An 18,199-nucleotide genomic window follows, 5' to 3' on the forward strand; every position below is an offset into this window, starting at 1 on the left:
ACCATAGTCATTTTATGTATATATGTGATTTAGGAGTTTTATTGTCTTTGCATTAGTTTAACGTTGAGCTGGAGCTGCAGTAAGGAATTAAATGCCATTTATTACATAACCTTATGCAAAAAGATACAATCAAACTGTTCCTTTGTTCAGCTTCATTTCCACAGCCTAATATAAAACACAGGAGGACTCTTGGCCAGGAGGGCAGTTGAGTGCCTACATTAAAGTAAAGCCTATTGAGAACAGCTCTCCCACAGCAGAGATCTGTCACTTTGCCATTTGGTCTTCTTCCCTCTTGTCTTGATTTTTGGCTGAAAGGCTTTTGCATATTGTCTCATGCTGTGGAGCACACATTTCTGTTCACTGTCCTCTACTCAGACCACCTCAAGTTAGCTTGGCTGGGATTGGCAACCTCATTCATTTCATTCAGTAACTCCTGGGGCAAACAATTTCATATTGATACACTGCCAGGGTTTTATTTCTCTCATAATCTGGCCAGATCTAGAGGATGTTGTCTCCCTGTCTCTCTTCCTTGTCCTTTAAACCACTCCCCCCACGTTACCTACTTTGATACCAGAGGAAAATGGGTGTGCATGTGGGCGGTGTGGGTAAGGATGTGCCCCCTTCAGTGTACGACTGACGTAAGTGAAGTACAGCTTCGGCTTTCACTCTGAGCACACAGAACTGTGGGCACAGTGTCTGTGGTTGTGTTTCATGTGTTGGAACTGAGCTCTGCCCCAAAATGCACCAGTGGTGGCTCTCATTGCCTTCAGTGTTCTGCACAGAGCCAGGGCAATCCCTGCTCTGTATCTAAGGCACCTTTGTCCTACATCTTTGTGAGAACATTTTTCTGACACAGAAGTTACCTTTATCCAAAACGCAGAAATCATTCAAGCGTGAATTCCGGCCTTCACCAGCTCTGTGAGTTGGCAGGACTCAATCTGTTCTCCAGAGCAGTACCTTTAGAGCGAACAACTCTCTTGGTGCCGCCAAAGGCTGATTTTTCACCCCTTCGGAGGGCAGCAGGGACCTGATCCGACTGTGAACTGTTGGCACTAGAGCTGAGGCTGCTACAACGGGCGGCACGGGCGGGCGGCACGGGCGGGCGGCACCGCCGGGCAGCAGGGGCACTGTAGGGACACTGTGAGGGCACTGTGGGGGCACTGAGGGCACTGTGAGGGTCGCCCCAGGAGCGCGGGCGGCGGGAAGCGCTGCGCGTGCGCAGCCGCACCCCTGCGATGGAGGCCCCGCGCCCCCGCAGTTCCCGCGGCCGCCGCGCGGGGGCGGCAGAGCCCGGGCGCGCTGAGGGAACCCCCGGGCGCGGCCCCGCCCGGTCCCGCCCCCAGCCCTCTAAAAATGTCTTTTTTAACAAGGAAACCCTCTTAGTTGCACCTCATGCGCTGACGACCGAGACCTGCGCTCTCTTCCTTATGAGCCCAGAAGGTGTACGAGCCCAGATTTCCCGTGTAGCTCCCCCCAGTGCAGCCCGAGTGCCTCCTTGTCCACAGAAGCCATTCCTTCCCTGTAGCCATCACCTGCCCCTCCTGACAGCAGAAGCAGTCTCTGTCCCACTGTTACTATTCAGTAAGAAGGGCTCTGCATTAATTCTTCCCGCCCCCCCCCGTTAACTCCTACCTTGGGATCATCACACTCTTCCTTGAGGTTTCCACACCCCGTGTACTGCCACAGCTCTGCATTTTAAAAGTAAAGTTACAGCCTCATAAGGACTGTTCCCCTCCCTTCTCCTCCCACTCAAGGCATTCCATGAGTGTAAAGGAGCTGTGATGACAATATAAAGAAGTTCAGGAAAACATGGTGTAGTGACTTTTTGTAGGACAAAGGCAAGTGTATGTCCAGGAGGCACTGGGACTATAGGGCACTGCAATGTTGTTAAGTAAGAACACAGAATGGAGTGTTGTTTTGGAGACTGACAGACCCCAAGGTGCTGACAATGGAAGTATAACCCAACTTTTCTTTAGAGAAAACTTGCAGCTCTTACAAGAGCACACATCTCAAACAACTGCAGCTAAATCTAAAGCTATAGATTAAAACTCTGCAGATTTTAACACTCAGATCCTGTCTCCCATTGTCAAAAGAGGGCAGAAATTTAAATTTATTCTCGCAAATGACTACCAATCCCAGCAGATATACTCAGAGTGCACAAGGTCACGTCTCATTTCCAGTATAAAACAGTAAAGCCATTTTTAAACAAAACCGAGATATAAAGAGAAAATATCACATCTTAACAAAAAGTATTTATTCCGACTAAACAAAATGTACAATGTTCCCAAAATGACAGTGAGTTTTCATGACTCTCTGAAGTCTGCAAATCCATTGAGTAACTCGATCACTTCTTACCCTGCAGTTTAATCAAACTACTTTTTGCCAGACTTCTTTATTCCACCACTGGCTGCCAAAAGAAACAACACAGCTGGTTAGACGACTGTGACACAGTTCAGCTACAAATTCAGTTCCTCATAAAGTCGATTCCCCCCTAGGGCGTCTGTACAGCCCAGATCCCCACTGGTTTTCATCTCACACACTTTACTCTGAATGACTTACTTAACATTAGAAACTAAGTTTCTCCTGGAAGCAAATATGCCCCATGAATCTACAACAGAACTAAATATTTCAAGAGTTACTTTGTTCCTCCATTGTTAATGTTTATTTCTTATACAGCAGGAGCATAGTCTGGTCAAATCAAATTCGAGGCTAAGGAAATAAATGCATCATTATCCCTATAGCAACCAAAGCCAAAAGTTGGGATCAAAGCTCTACAGAAGCAGGTACTGGAATGATGAGAATCCTAGTTCTCTGGAATTATCTGTTCCCTGCAGTCCTATTATTGAAGACACTAGAGCAGGGTGAAAGAACACCACGTACTGACACAGCAACAACTGTGGCATTTTTTGTAAATGCTGTTTTTCACCCCATGTGTCAGATACAACCAGTGGGAAGGGAACAGCAAGGCTGCACCAAGACAGGCTGCAAGGGCCGAGGGTCAACAACAGACTGCAGTGCACCATGATTCCAACAGCGATGCCTTGCTGAGGCTCTTGGGAACAGACTGAGCCTGCCACAGTAACACAGCAATCATTACCTGCTTTGGCAGGCATCAGACAAGGACCACATGACTGTCATTCAGCCTAGAAAAAGGCAGAGTAATAATGGCAGGAAAGAACTATGAAGATCTGTGAGTTGAAGCGACCTACACAAAATGAGTTTAGGATGGTAAGGACAGAACAGAGGCTCAAGGAATTCTTTTGCATCACTCTGTAACACCAAAGACATTCTGAGTCCCACACCCACACATTTTTTGTACAGGGATAAATCAGAGGAGCTAGATCAATTTGAGATAAATAAACAAGAACCATCCCAAGTCAGTGGGATCAGATGGCACTTCCTCCAACAGCACCAACAAGTTCTAACGAGAAAATGCAGAACTGCTGGCTAAGATTTGAAACATCAGTACAGCCACAATGTCAGAGGACTCACTGACTGCCAGCAAAGCTCCCAGATACTGAATGGGTTCTGTAAAGAACTGGGTAACTACAGATGCAGTCTGACCTCGATCTGTTAGAAGATAAGAGAGTCTGGAACAAAGCAAAGGGATAAACAGTGTTGTGAAAGTTAACAGGACTTCTGTAAAGAGTAAATCCTTCCTCGGTGACCTGCTGGAACTCTGAGGTTATAATTAGGTGTATGGATAAAGTGAATCCATATCGTCATAATTACATTTTCACACAGCATCCAACAAGATTCCATAGCAAAGGCTGTTAGTGAAACTATGGGACTATTGGAAAGGTCTTTCTGGGACCTTTCAAGACTGAAAGTTTGCTGAAGAATAGGAAGCAAAGTGTGGAGTTGAACAGTCTGTGAGTGCAGACTCACATTAACAGTCTCCTGCTGTCACTGAGACAGAGACTGGGTTCGATGGGCCACCAAGATGCACCCTGCGAACTCTCCTCTGTGACACCACATCCTTTACAGTCTAAAGGCAAAAATGTTGAAGCCAGACTGATTTCCAGCCATCTTTTTTTTTTCCTGCCATGAATCTCCTGCTGTAGAAGAAATTCATCCTCTCAGAGGACAAGCACTGGATTTGTTAAACCTGGAACACTGTGGCAAAGCCTACATATAATACACCTGGAAAGAAAAGGCTGGTATGCTAAAATAAGAGTAGGAGTGTCTCTACACATCCCACCAGAACAGGTCAGCGTGCCAAACACAGTGTTTTACCTGCTAAACCAGAACCTGCATCAGGAATTTGGGGGTGAAACTGCACAGCCCAAGAAAAAAAAGAAAAATAAATAGCCTCTATTTGTTACATATAATCTGTACCTGCCATCAACTTGCTCTATTTCAAATAACCCAGAGGTACCTGCCTTTTCATGTTTGTCAAGAAAAAACATTAAATTTTTGAAGTCAGCAAGTCCTCCATCTCTCCTGTCAGGATGGCACCTCACTTACCCAGAGGCCCTTTTCCAGCAGCTTTTGCTTTCATCTCCTCAAGTTTCTTTTGCTCCTCCTTCTGCTTTTGTTTGAATGCCAGATCTGTCTAAAGAAAAGAACAGCAGCATTTGTTAACATCTCTTCCCCCCACCCAAAATTGCTAAAAATGCAAAACTTCCCAGAACTATCACCAAGGTTTTTGCTGTACCACAACACAATGGCTAAACTTTAACTTTGTATGTTTGGTCTTTCCGGAATTATTTCCCCTGGCATAACCTTGTTCTGAGATTATGATCCCTCTGAATGACAAATGTTTGCACTAACACCATTCACTAACGTGCCATCAGCGGCACATGCAGCCTGGTGCACAGGCACTAACAACAAAACTTGGGATTACATAGGATGTGAGTAAAAAGGTTGCTTTTACCTAAAAAAGCATTAATTTCAAATAAATCCTCTCACACATATGTCACTTTTTGCTGGGTTTAATATATTTGTATTAGTTCCAAGAAATCTATTGAGACTCCTGGCAAAATGTACAGGCAAGCCAGCTGTTGAGCATCCCTATTGGAACAGCCTCTGGAATTCAGGACAGCTCAGACATACTGTGTCCCTCAGACACACATTCTTAACAGATATGAAGACTGAAAGGGAACACAGTCTTTTTCTTGGCCTTCAGGACTTTGGGTAACTAAACTGAGGACCCTGACAAATGAGATTCCATGGACTCTTCACCAATCCAGTCCATGTCTCAACTACCTTTGTAACTGCAAAGCTTTCCTCTTCTTTCAGTTAAAGCTTCTCTTACTGCAATGTCACCCTATTACTTCCCCTACTACTCCTCACAGAACAGAATATTCCGTTTCTATCTCCAGGTTTTCCTGTTTGTTGTTTTATGTCCTGTAGGCTAAAGTGGCCTTCCTAATAAATTAATCCCTCACGTTTATTCACTTCTGTGGGTTTTTTTCTTGCAATGTGTTGCCCCCAAGTACTTGCAGTATTGCAGGGCTGAGAGGAAAAATAAATATTACATCATGTTTGACACACAAGACTTTTTTTTATATATCTTTATGATTTTCTTCTTTTGCAACACCTGATTTTGCAGGTGTTCAGTATATGATCCTTTCATGTGGACCTGCAGTTTAGCCAGTCAGTCTGCTCATATTTTATAACTTGATCAATCTTTTCAAAGAAAGGGACTTAGCATATATGCTTAGTTAAATAATCCATTGTTTTTCAAGCTTTCTCCGATTTGTTAAGATTTCTTTGAGCACTAGTCTTGTCTCTGACAGTCTATGGCCCCTCCAAGTTTTCTGTTTCCTACCAAAAGAATAAGCCATATTGTCAGTCAGTCAACCACCCAAGACACCAATCAAAATATTACTCAGACTCTGATCAAAATCCTTCAAAACCTCACTGAGCACATCCTTGCAGACAATGCTTTGAGAGTGTAGCATTTCAGCAAGCTGCACCATCACCTTCTATCACCTTCCAAAGCCTCATTCTTGCCTTGCATTTGAGAACACTACATGAGTTGGCATCAATAACCTCATATCTCCTGGGGTTTATTCTCATGCACTGAGCACTGCCCTGCTACAGGAGAGAATCTCCTTTGTTTGCCACAGTTTTATTAAAATCCACAATGGCTGTTAATTTTTACATTACTATAACTTGGATCTTTGTAAGCCCTTAATTGGTTCTACCATTCTCTAACAATAAAGCTTATTTAGAAAGCTTTGATTTTTTTTTCCCTTTTTCAAAGAGACACGGTATTTGCCTTTTTCCAGTCAGTGGTGCCTCATCCATCATCCACTATCCTCAGAAATAGCAGCTGACACCCATACTCTGAGCCCTTATGTTTGAGTATTTCTAACACACGATCCACTAGCACTTAATTTATTCAAACTACTTTGTTTGTACCCTGTCTCAGGCTCCTGGTACCATAGTGATGATCTGATAGACTTCAGATCGCAGCAAGGGCATTCCAGGCTCCTCCATTAGCCAGCACTGCTCCATCCACGAGGAACACGGGCGGGATGCCACCGCAGAATGGTTTGGGTTGGAAGGGACCTTGAAGATCATCCATTTCCAACCCCTTGCCATAGGGAGGGGCCACAGAGAGGGCCACGTCCAACCTGGCCTTGAACACTTCCAGGGATGGGGCACCCACAGCTTCCCTGGGCAACCTGTGCCAGGGCCTCACCACCCCCGCAGCGAAGAATTTTTTCCTAAAATCTCATTTAAACCTACTCTCTTTCAATCTGAGGCCATTCCCCCTTGTCCTGTCACTTAGATGCTCTTGTAAACGTCAGGGAACACCCCACGCAGCCGGGCCCGCCGGGGCTGAGCCCCCGGGGCCTCCCCCGCCGCCCTACCTCATCCAGGTCCTTCGTCTGCTTCTTCGGCTGCTTCAGCGGCTTCTTCTTGCCGCCTGCAAAGACAGAGGACACAGTGAGGGCCGGGCAGGGCCGGGCGGGCGGCACCGAGGGGTCCCGGGCCCGTCCTTACCCTCCCGGCCCGACATGGCTCCGCTCGCTCCGCCCGCCGCTCCCGCCCCTTCCGCCACCGCCGCCGCTTCCGCCGGGGCCGGGGCAGGTACGGGAGCGGCGGGGCCGGGCCGGGGGGCGGCGGGGAAAGGGCCCCCGGGCGGGGAAGGGGGTCGGTCATGGGGGAGAACCCGGCTGCGGGTTGGGGGTGCGCGGCGGGAATTCTGGGTTCGCCTTTTTTTGGCCAGGATGAGACGGGACCCGTAAGAAAGGGTCTGGCTCGCCACCGGCTCTCGGCGTGTGCGGCAGCTTTTGGAGGCGTGTTCGTGAAGGGCTGCAGGCGGAAAAAGTGTTTCTTACAAGGGAAGCAAGAGGGGAGCCAGGCAGGTTATCTCAGGTTAACCTCTCCTAACTTTCTTGTGTCCTGTGAGCTCAGGCCGAGATCACTTTCTTCGCTGGCTGTATGTGACTTGTCTGCACAGAAATTCTCCTTAAAATCTCAGCTTTCTCCCTCTTTTGCTATGCTCCAGTAGGCTGAACTTTTGCTAAAGCTCTTCGTGTAGTAATGCGATTAAAAGAGGGGAATTTTGCAGTCTGGAACAGGCAAAGTTGAGCTGAGGTTTAGTACGTGGCCTGCAACATAAGAGTAGGTGTTGTAAACAGGGACAGGTGTGAGTGATGCTGGAAGGAGAGAGAACTCACTTCATTTCCATGCCTTGTGGGTTTGATCTTCTGTGTTGCTATGCATATAAAACAACTGCTAAGATTTTCATAGGGCCACTTGGTGTTATTACTATTTGTTAGAAATACTCAGCAGGGAATGAACTTGTGGTGTTCAAAATTAGCTATCCAGCTAAAAAGCTGATGAAAAACCATTTTCCAGTTGGAACAACCCTTTCTTGTGGAGATGCCTATATAGCCACCTAAAATTAACATTGTTTTATTGTTTTAAAATAATTAAAAATATTCTGCAACAGCTATCAAGCTTTCTCAGCAATTCCTGGTTTTATACTTTATTAGTCAAAACCTAATATAGTCATACTCAAATTTCATATTAAATCTTATTTGAAAGTTTTCCTGTTTCCAGTTTTTGGAGGAATGTACTCAGTAGAAAATTAAGATCATATTTACAATAGTAGACAATAAACCATAACTAGCAGCCTGCTTTTGCAGTGTAGGCAAGAATTTTAAGCTCATTTCAAAATGGAGCCCAGCTGTGTGTTTATTATGTGAGATTTTTCTGATCTTGTTGCTCTTCCTTTTGTAGGAAGTGCCTTTTATAGGCACTCTCATGGGAACACTTCTTGTGTTCAGTTCAGCATTTATGTGTTTTTTATTTTTCCTTTATTTTTGTCTGTGCAGCCTTCAACACATCATGTATCTGGCACACTGTGAGATAAAGGAAATGATCGAGCCACACTTCTTTTATTAACAAGATTTTTTCCCCTCTCTGTCTTTTTTCTTTTTCTGTCTTTTGTAGAGTTGTGAGTACCTGTGAAACCACAAGGCAGAATTTCATAGTGTTGTCACTGCTGTGCTGAAGCACTAAATTCTTCTGAAGCTACTCCTGCTGGCCCTGGATCTGCACATGATTGGTGTTCACACAGTGAGTGAATTAGTAATCAAGAAGCATGAAGCATGGTTGGGAGTACTTCCTAACAGCAGAAAAGCAGGAATCTGTGGCACAATTGCACTTTATTGAAATCGTGGAAAATTTTCTAGGTAAGCAGTGGTGTAAAACCAGCAATGGTTTAGCCATTCTTGAATTGGTTGGTTTTGGTACACATGTAGTTAGTTTTAAGAGCTGTAAATCAGCTATACTTCAATAACTTTTATTTTTCTTCTTCTTACTTGTAGCACATTTAGTCAGTGATTAAGTTGAAGACATGGGGCCAATGAAATACAAATCAAGTGTGTCCTCAGTGTCCTGTGGCCTGCAATACCACCATTCATTGATGAAGTGGAGTCCCAAAATGAATTTACATGTTGTGAGGACTTACTGCTCCTCAGAGCCCAAGAGGCCTGAAGCCAAGTCTGCCATAGAAATGGCCATGGGCCTCCTTCATCGGCTCACAGAAACTGGGACTGTGATAGGAAAAAACTCCCTTCAGAAAGTGTCTGCAACATGCAAGAATTGGTGGGACAGATATGAAGAGTTTGTTGGAATTAATGAAGTTCGAGAGGCTCAAGGAAAAGTAACAGAGGTAAACATGAAGATAATGTGGAATTTTAAAACTTATGAGTTAAGCTATATGAAGCATAATCACTGGCTGTGAGGCAGAAAAGATCCTCCAAGGAGAATCATGTCTTTTTTACTGCTTTGACTGTCTGTGCAGGTACTGTGAATGTGTTCCAGGCTATGCATGTAGTAAATAGAGCTTATCCCTTGGATTGAAATGGAGTGTGGTTTGTTTTGTTGTTGGTTTTTTTTCCTCCCCCTCTGCCCCGGACCCCCCTCACCTCCCCAGAAAAATTGTATGAATAGCAATATAGGACTGTATGGTAATAAGTTTCTAAAATAAATGCTCTTTCTTCTCAGGCAGAAAATGTCTTTATGATAGCTCGAGGGATAGTACGAGAGGCTCGTGAAAATGTAGAAGCCCAACAGATTAAACTGAAGGAAATTCGGGACCGCTTAGACAGGGTCTCTCGGGATGACACCCAGTATTTAGAACTGGCTACTCTGGAACACAGGTTGCTGCAGGTAATTTGTTGGTACTTTAGCACTGGCAAATATGTTGAAAATTTGTGTGCTTTGCTTCCATCACTGGTGGCTGTTTTTGTAGATGCAGTTCAGTTCTGAAGAAAGTGATCCGAGGTAATTTCTTAGGATCCTTGCTTTAGTTAATTATTATCAGTGGTTTGATCCACTATGCAAATTGTATATGTTAATGCTAAAATAGGGTAGTAAATTTGGAGAAGAAACTGTAGATAATGAGCCTAGAGAATTAGTTGTTGTAGTGGGGACCTGTACATGAGTAGTCAAGAAAAAGCTGCCATTCAGTGAATTAACCTTCCATATGATGAGAGAAACTCTTTCTGGTTAATCCATGAAAATTCAGCTGCCTTTTCTGTGGCTGAGACACCCAGGAAATCCAGATGAAACTGCAGGAACAGCAGGAGCAGGCTTAGAAGCAGGTACAGCTGTGGCAAAGTTCATGCAAGGAGTGAGTACCAATGTCTGAGAGAAAACTGAGCTCCTGCATCAGTGGGTAGAACACTGGGAAAGAACTAGAGAGCTGTAGTTGTCTAAATGTGGGATCAGATTTGTCTGGATGAGACTTAAAGAAGAACTCTGAGCTCTGCATGACCATGAAGAAGGGTAGAATTCAAGTCACTGCTGTCTGTAAGGTGGTGGTGCCATCTCACAAAGGAAATATGTACTTGGAAAAATAATTCAGAGAGAGGCAGGAGGAAAGGGAAGATGTTTGTCTGTAAAAAGGGTAAAATACAGAATGCAGAAGAATAAGAAGTGTGTTCATCAGATGAAACTGAGATGTCCTTTTCAGTCCTATTTTCAGTTCCCTCTGAAGGGATTTGAAAGTGAAAGGTGTAGTAAGGGTGGTGTCTGGAGAAGTTATCAGGGCTGAAAAAGTGAACTCATACCCTTTTTCTGTCATCAGCACTTGGCAGATTCTCATGTACAGGATCTTCAGCTGTGATTCCTGACAACCTTTTCCATTTCTCAATTTTGACTTAAAATGATGTCTCATTGACTTAAGTAGGATTAATAAAGAAAATCCCACATTCAAGGGAAAATTTCTGAAACCAAACTAACGGATGTTCCCAATTTTCCTTCTTTCATCTGCATCAGGGTTTTGGGGCTTATGGGACTTTTTTAATTTATTATAGACTGTATAGCTTCATATTATACCTTCTCCTTTAATCACTATATTTCTTGCAGGAAGAGAAGAGGTACCGAGCTGCATATTTAAATGCAGAAGAATCAGAGAGAGAAAAATTCTCTCTCTTCTCTGCAGCTGTAAGGGAAAGCCATGAGAAAGAGCGCACAAGAGCTGAAAAAACTAAGAACTGGTCTATTATTGGTTCTGTGCTGGGAGCCGTTATAGGTGTTCTTGGTTCCACCTATGTAAATCGAGTAAGGCTGCAAGAATTGAAAGTCTTGGTGCTTGAAGCACAAAAGGGCCCAATAAATTTACAAGAAGCCATCAAAGAACAGGCCTCCAGCCATTACTCACAGCAGAAGGATCTCAGTGATGTCATAGAAGACCTGAAAAATGTGCTGCAAACAACAGCATCGCGAGGAGTAAAAGAGGGCGCTTTGTTAACTAGAGAAACCAGGAATGACTCCATAAAAATAGATTCACTTTTAACTCCTTTAAACGAACAGCTAAACTACATTAAACAAGTCAGTTCATGTCTAGGGAGTTTACAGCAGCAGTTTAACAGTCTGCAGGAAAGTATCACACAGGTGCTGACTGAGATGCAGAGTGTCAAACTCGCGATCCGCTCTAGACCTACGGAAAGGGTGATCCCGAGGTCTTCAGGGGAGGGCAAGGGCCAGGCTTCTGCTGTGAGAGATGTGATTTTAGAATTGTGTGATACCGAGCGGAGACTGGAAACACAAATCAAGAGAAGTTCTATTTACAGCACTGCACTGACGTGTGCTATGTTTGCTATTACTCTGCCTGTACTCTATATTATACTTAAAGGGAACTGATCCCTGATTAATTGCCACAATTTACTAGATTAATAAAGGTAAACTTGCACTCTAAGTAGTTAGAGTACAAGTCCAAATAAAGCTGCCTAACATTTCTTGTTATGCCTTCTGTATATTTGAAAATCTTGTAAAGCCGTGGTCCATCTTCTGCTGCAGGATCCGTGTTAAGTCTCTGTCATGTGCTGTGCATGTAACAAGCAAAGGAATTGCCACAGTTGATCTGTTGATTTCATTCACTGTTTCACTCTTACTGTCTAGTCTTACATATCGAGACAGCATCCCCAAATGGCCCTCTGAGCCCCAGATTGCAGCCATGGGACCCCAAATGGCCCCCAGCAGACCCCAAGTTGTTCCCCTTGTTGCTCCCAATGCCCACGTCACCCCACAGCGGTCCCAAATGTCCCCATCAGGCTCTAACTTGCCCTGCTGGGCCCCAGTTTGCCCAAGACAGGCCCCATAGTGTAATCAGGTACATCCCCAGACACTCTGACCCAGCCTCAGCCACGTGCCCTTACCCAGCCCCGACCCTCAGCTCCATGCAGCAGGCACTGCCAGGGCCCATCAGCTGCAGCCCCTGGCTGCCTCCAAGGCCCCTTGAGATTCTGGGCTTCAGACACGTTTATTGCTGGCACAGCTGAGTGTTGGGGCCCGGCCCCACGGGCTCTGATGTCCTGCCATCCCCACTGTTCCCCTCTCCCCAGCTGGGGGCACAAGGAGATGTCTTTTTCAAGTGGCACAGTGCCAGAGCCGAGCTGAGGTGACCCCCCTAAGTCCTGTGCTCCCCCAGAGCCATCAGTGTCTCCCCATGGCCCCTCTCCTTCTCCAGGACACCATGAGGCTCTACAACCTCTGCACTGCCCAGCACTGTGGCCACTGCTGGACCAAGTGGCAGAGCCTGGGGATATACATGATACACAAAACATGCTGTACAGACATGGGACCTGCATTGTACCTAGAGCTAAATAAAACCAGAAACAAAGAAAAAACTTAAAGGCAAACATTTCTACTTGTTTGGTAAAATGAATCCTAATGTTTTGTGCATGGACAAACTGCAAAGCTGTGAAGAAATCATGAGCAAAAGTAGAGAGGAATACACATGAGGCGTTTAGATCAACGATAGAGTAAAAGAATCATTTGAACTGGAAATCACAAATCCAGCTCCATAATGAATGGTGGAATAAACAGTATTAGGAATGATCTGTGATGATTCACTACCTGTAAGAGAGATGAAGTGTGCAAAAGGTGGTTTTGGGAAGCTCCACTGCTGATTTATATATTGAGTGTTTGGAGTGGGAAGTGAGTAACAAGCGTTTGTCAGGGCAGAAGTTTGATCTACTGGCTTGAAAACTGGGATAAAAATTCCCATACGTTTAGCTGTGTCAAGAAGTGTGCATACAGATCAATAAAATTTTTCAAGTCTATAAGATTTCATTTTATCATTTCACAAATATTTTTACAGGTTGTACTTCTTGCAGGAGCTTGATGAAAATAAGAGGCAAATGTGTAATTAAAGGGGAAGGAATAGTACAATGGTTTTATTTGTAATTTGCCAGCACTAGTCACTAGTCACAAACACAATTTTATTCTGGTTTGTTTGGGTTTTTTTCAGTCTAATGACATAATGTAGGGCCTCCTTACTATGTAACTGGCTGAATTTGTTATTCAATATCACTGAAAGTGTGGATTATATATATATGAACATGGTTTTTAAATGCTGAATGTCAGGCAGCTAAACTTGAAAGTCACGGCAACACTCACTGACTTGTACTTGGTGGCATCAAAAATGAGCAGAGATCTGAGGCTAAACTTGTGTACAATACATGACAATAAAAACCCAAGGATGGTTTATTGCTCTAAAGAAGTCTGCTTTTTACCCTTTTAAAGATGGTATTATGATAGTCAGTAGCTTTAGCTCTACATAGAGTTACAGGAAGCAAAAGTCAGTCAATGACTGTATGAACAGTCAATGAACAGTAGCAAATTAATCTGTGATAAATGATTGTTTGAAATAGCCTAAAGTTTGAGAAGAGCTGGAAGGTGTGATACGTATCAGGATGAAAATAACAGGATCTCATCCGTTATAGGGAGTTTTGAAGACTCAAGAATAGATTCTGTGTGCAGCTCTGTACAGCTGGCAGAGCTCCTTGTTGCAAGCGATTACTGTGGTTCGCTTAGTTCTGCTCTTCCTTGCTAAATCCTCGTATGCGAAGTGACAGCAGAATAATTTCAATTAGGAAAAAACCCTTGTAATTAACTGTGACTATATAATAATTAGGAGAGAAGATTTGTGTATTCCCTCAATCCTGGATTAATCATCACTCCGTTGTGGCAGTGATCTAAATGTGTAGTGTGGCGCTGCACCGTATGTGCACCCCAAAGCCAGAAGGTGTGGCTGCAGCAGTAGCAGCTGTACCTGAGCCGGCTGAAGGCAATATCCAGCAGAATGCTATAACACAGATTATATGTATAATCTGTTTACTACTTTATGCTAAACCTTTGTCATGCTAACGCAGGTGGCAAATACATGAGTTTGAACAAAAGTAGCACAGCTCTCTGGGGGTGTTTACCTGGGCACTCACATTAGTTCAGGTACATTTGCAGTAGCAACAGTGATTTACACAAAGCCGAGGGACATCTCAGTGCATGTTTCCTGATGATTCATCCAGGACTAAGTGAATACTTTGTTACCTGTGCTCTTCTGGGCTACTTCAGTCAAAAAAAAAAAAAGGCATCCTGTTGTTCTGTTGCATACCTTTGGGTTGTTAATAAGGTTCATAATAGATGAGTTTACCTCTGGAACGAGGTTTCTCAGCAGAAGCTCTCCTCAACAAGGAGGTTCTGCTTGCTACGGCCTTTTGAGACTTAAATTCTTGCTCTTTCTGTGAGCAAAGACCTCTCTCTGGGCAGGATGGCTCAGCCAGCCCTGTGTCCCAGATGTTCATCAGTCTGGGGGGATGGTGGTTGCAATAGCATGTGCAGAGTTAGTGAGGCCAGGGACAGACCTGGTTACTGTGTATAGGGCAGAGGAAGCCTGTGCTGATTTGACTTAATTCCAGTGTCTGTCAAGACGCAGAAGCTGAGCTAGAGAGGGAACCTAATAAGAGCAACAGGAAGCCCTTTGATAGACATTAACTATAGAAAAATGAGAGGCAGTGGCCTGAGCTAAGCTATTTTGAGTTCTTACTGCTTCATGAGAAACCACTAGTAACTGAAAAGCAAACAGCCTCGTGGCTATGGAAATAACTTTGAATGAGGTCACTGCAGACTTCTAACAGTAGGTGCATTCTGAAGAGAAAAGTTGCCATTCCTTCACTCTGAAAGGACTAGAAAATGTTGCTTATGAAGGCAGGACAAAAGCAATTATATGTAGTGTCACAATCAGGATATATGTATTTATTTATTAACACTTGAGTTTTGACTGTTCCATTCTAGGGTCCTGGTCGGAAGTCGCAGGTGCTCTTGTTGATTTCTTTGTAACTATTTGTCTGGAAAAGACAGTTCCTTTCACAAAATACCTTCCAAAAACAAATACTTCCCTCTTTGTGGAGCTTAGGAGTGGTAGAGATGTCCTGTTTACCTCAGAAACAGGATTGAGACTTGCAGTGGGAGTGAGGTTTGTTAGCTAGGAAAAGGGAGACAATGCCGGATTTGTCCATAATATATTTAGAACTGTATTTTATTGCCAGATTTCTGCTAGCAAGTTATATTCATGACCTTCCTCATAAAACATAAGAGAAGTGCAATTTCTGGTGCTTGGCAACTGGAAAATCCAAGAGGGTCTGTGCTCAAATACAGCAGCAGAGCTCCAAGATAAAGGGATTGCCACAAGCATCCCAAGCTTGTTTTGCTGAGTTCTGCAGGGAGAAAAGTAAACCTATGCAAATAGGTGTGTGCTCAGAGTCTCTTGCTCTGCTCCTGAAGGTTCTGGAGTGCTGGGCACTGCTTGTATTCAAAAGCAGATCCTTGAACACTGGCAGACTGCTGTAAGCAGAACTGTAGGTACCCAAAAGACCATAACAAAGACCTTAATGCTGTTTCTAAATGTTCTGGCAAACTGAAAGCTTGAAAGAAACAGAGTCAGGTATGAAATAGGGTAGATATAGTTAACCTTCTGTTGGTCCCTGAATTACTGCTCTAAATGCACTTAATTCCCAGAAGCTATAGACAGTATTCACACATCCCTTGTGACTTTCTTAACCTGTCTCATCCCCTGCTTGGAGGGGAGGAAGAGTGAGAACAAAATCAAAAGAAGCATAAGCAGCTGCTAGCCTTGTGATTATCATAATAGTTATGTAAGAAACTTAGCTAACCTGCTTAGAACCAGACATGAACAAGGGCTTTTATAGAAGAGGATCCTTTAGGGATTTAAATATATTTTTAAAAAAAACTTCTGAATAAATGGAAATCAAAAACTGTTTAAATTTGTTCCTCAATATATTTGTGTTTTGTGTGATACCATTTTCAGCTGTGTAATGTTTGAGAACAGCTTCTTCTCTAGAGTTTGTTTGGGTTTGATTTTTTTTTTTTTAAGAACCGCAAGATTTTTGTGCAGACTGATCAAAACTCCTCCAGGAAGGGGGAGTGTGTAATCCCACATCACTCAGGAGGGATGAAAGTACAGTAAGAGGGATAGGAAGGGAGCACTATAACATTCTTAAAGTGCACAGAAGCTCCTCTTGCCCTGCTCCCAAAGCAGACCCTGCAGCCAGCTCCCGGTACCAGCCCTGCCGTGGGGCAGAAGGAAAAGCTGCTCCTTCCAGTGTGTTCTCATGGGACTTTCTGCTGCTTTTTAAATGAAGCTTGCAGATGTTTTTTGCCAGACGGAAGGGGCTGCAGGTTGGGACTGGCTCTGGAGGAAAGGCACAAAGGGGATTAACGTTTTGAGTCAGGAATGGGTTGGAGCAGAGAAAAGTTGGGATTTTTTTTCTTTTTTTATGCTCTTAGTCACCAAAACTGGATTTTGGTGGATGCAATTTGAGTGCAGTTAAAATGTCTCTGATTAGTGAGATGATAATTCTCTGTTCAGTGAGCTCTAAGCTGAAGAGTGATTCAGTGGGTAGAGTGTGGAAATCAGGTGACTTTTTCTGTGTGAGGAGAAGAGCAAGTAAGGGATCATCTCCTCATGAGAGTCCTCATGGGCTCTGCATACAGTAGGCCCCAAGGACTCCTCAGCATAATGAAGCACCAAGGAGCAAAGGTCCAGAGAGGCAGCCGGCAGCTGCCTCTGCAATAATCCTTCCTTTGGGAGACTGTGATCATGCTGCCAGATCCTGGGGACTGTTCTGCATCTCTAAACTTTCAGACATACTTTTTCCTTCACAAAATAGTTTTTTTGGGGGTTGGGGGTGGGAGTACGAGAGACTGACGGATTGTAACAAAGAGAGTAGATGTTTAATGACACTTCTGGACATGGGACTTGTACCAACTATGTTCCTCTGAAATGTCAGAAATGCATGTGGGAGGGAAGTTTGATTCAGACTTTCAGAGCAGCTTTATGTCTTCAGCAGAGATCTGTACCTTCATCTGTAGCCAAAAAGGAAAAGTGATGGGCACCCCTGGAACATGCTGAACTCTATACTTTGCACAGCCCAGGCCAGTCCACTCTTCCTCAGAGTTTGCTTACACCTCCAGCTCCTGTATCACTTCTGCATGTCCTCAGATACGTGTTCTTTTTCCAAACAGCATTTGTGGCTGGGTGCTTAGGGCATAATTTCATCTTTTGTCCATGGTCTCCAAACATCTGGCAGTCAGCTCAGCAGGCAAATGACCAGTACTTACAGTTGGTCACTGCATGTATAGCAAGTCAGTTGTTAGACTAACTGTATATTCTCTGATCAACAACACAACAGAATGCAGCACATCTGGGGAACACAGAAGTTACACTGTGAGCGAGAAAAATGGGAGCATTAATTCTGTCCCTGTGTAGAGCTGTTACTGACAGAACTCACCCCTAATTCAGAGACAGGATTTTATGCAGTCAGTTCTTGGGGGCAAGAAATGCCTTTGTCTCTTATACAGAGCACCAGCCTCTGCTCTGCTCATGACTGGAGCTTCCAGCTTCACAGGAATAAAAATCACAAAACCAGCAGTCAGTTTATATTACACATATCACTTCAGGCGCTTCTGCTTTATGGTGCTTTTGTCTCCACCGACTTTCAGGTGGAATGGTATGTCCTTGCTGTTTTGCAACTGGAGATAAGTATGCTTTTGTCACATTCTTCAGTCTCGCTAATGTGCTGGTTCACACATACTCTGCAACTGGGAACTGGGCTGTGCCTAAGTCTCCCGGCGCTCTGTGTGTCCAGGGTGACTCCTAAGTAGGTACAGACCGGGTTTGCTGTCAGGTTTGCTGCTGTTTTGCTCCCTGTGCCCCGTGCCCGCTGCAGATTCTCGCTCCCTCGCACCTCTTGGCTGAGGACGGCCGAGTACAAAGCCTTGTCGAACCCAACATCAAAGTCGCATCGCTACAAATGAAGAGAGGAGAGAAACGCTGCGATTTCCCCCAAAACTCACAGTGTTAAACCCGGCTCTCACCAGCGGCGCTGCGCCCTCGGGCCGGCCGGCAGCCGCCACTCGTTTTGGC

At 44.3% G+C, this 18,199-nt stretch overlaps 1 protein-coding gene and 1 long non-coding RNA gene across 3 annotated transcripts; one reads left to right on the top strand and one right to left on the bottom strand.

Moving 5' to 3' along the window:
* Nucleotides 1-2,232: 2,232 nt before the first annotated feature.
* On the bottom strand, nt 2,233-7,011 carry LOC113975960. The gene is made up of 4 exons (XR_003536968.1): nt 6,958-7,011; nt 6,825-6,880; nt 4,468-4,555; nt 2,233-2,407 (listed from the first exon to the last, which is right to left on the bottom strand). It is a non-coding gene; the product is annotated as an uncharacterized LOC113975960 (long non-coding RNA).
* Nucleotides 7,012-7,014: 3 nt separating this feature from the next.
* On the top strand, nt 7,015-12,746 carry CCDC51 (coiled-coil domain containing 51). 2 transcript variants are annotated; one of them, XM_027700635.1, is made up of 5 exons: nt 7,015-7,044; nt 8,416-8,657; nt 8,793-9,139; nt 9,475-9,639; nt 10,840-12,746. In XM_027700635.1, the coding sequence occupies exons 3-5, from the start codon at nt 8,822-8,824 to the stop codon at nt 11,614-11,616; spliced, it is 1,260 nt and encodes a 419-aa protein (XP_027556436.1). In that variant the 5' UTR covers nt 7,015-7,044; nt 8,416-8,657; nt 8,793-8,821; the 3' UTR covers nt 11,617-12,746. The 2 variants fall into 2 exon arrangements, with proteins under 2 accessions (XP_027556436.1, XP_027556437.1); XM_027700636.1 differs by lacking the exon at nt 7,015-7,044 and adding an exon at nt 7,127-7,332 and having other exon boundaries at nt 10,840-11,616.
* The last annotated feature ends 5,453 nt before the right edge of the window (nt 12,747-18,199 follow it).

This window comes from Neopelma chrysocephalum, unplaced genomic scaffold, assembly GCF_003984885.1.
Source record: "Neopelma chrysocephalum unplaced genomic scaffold, ASM398488v2 Primary Assembly neopelma1_147, whole genome shotgun sequence".
Taxonomy (NCBI): domain Eukaryota; kingdom Metazoa; phylum Chordata; class Aves; order Passeriformes; family Pipridae; genus Neopelma; species Neopelma chrysocephalum.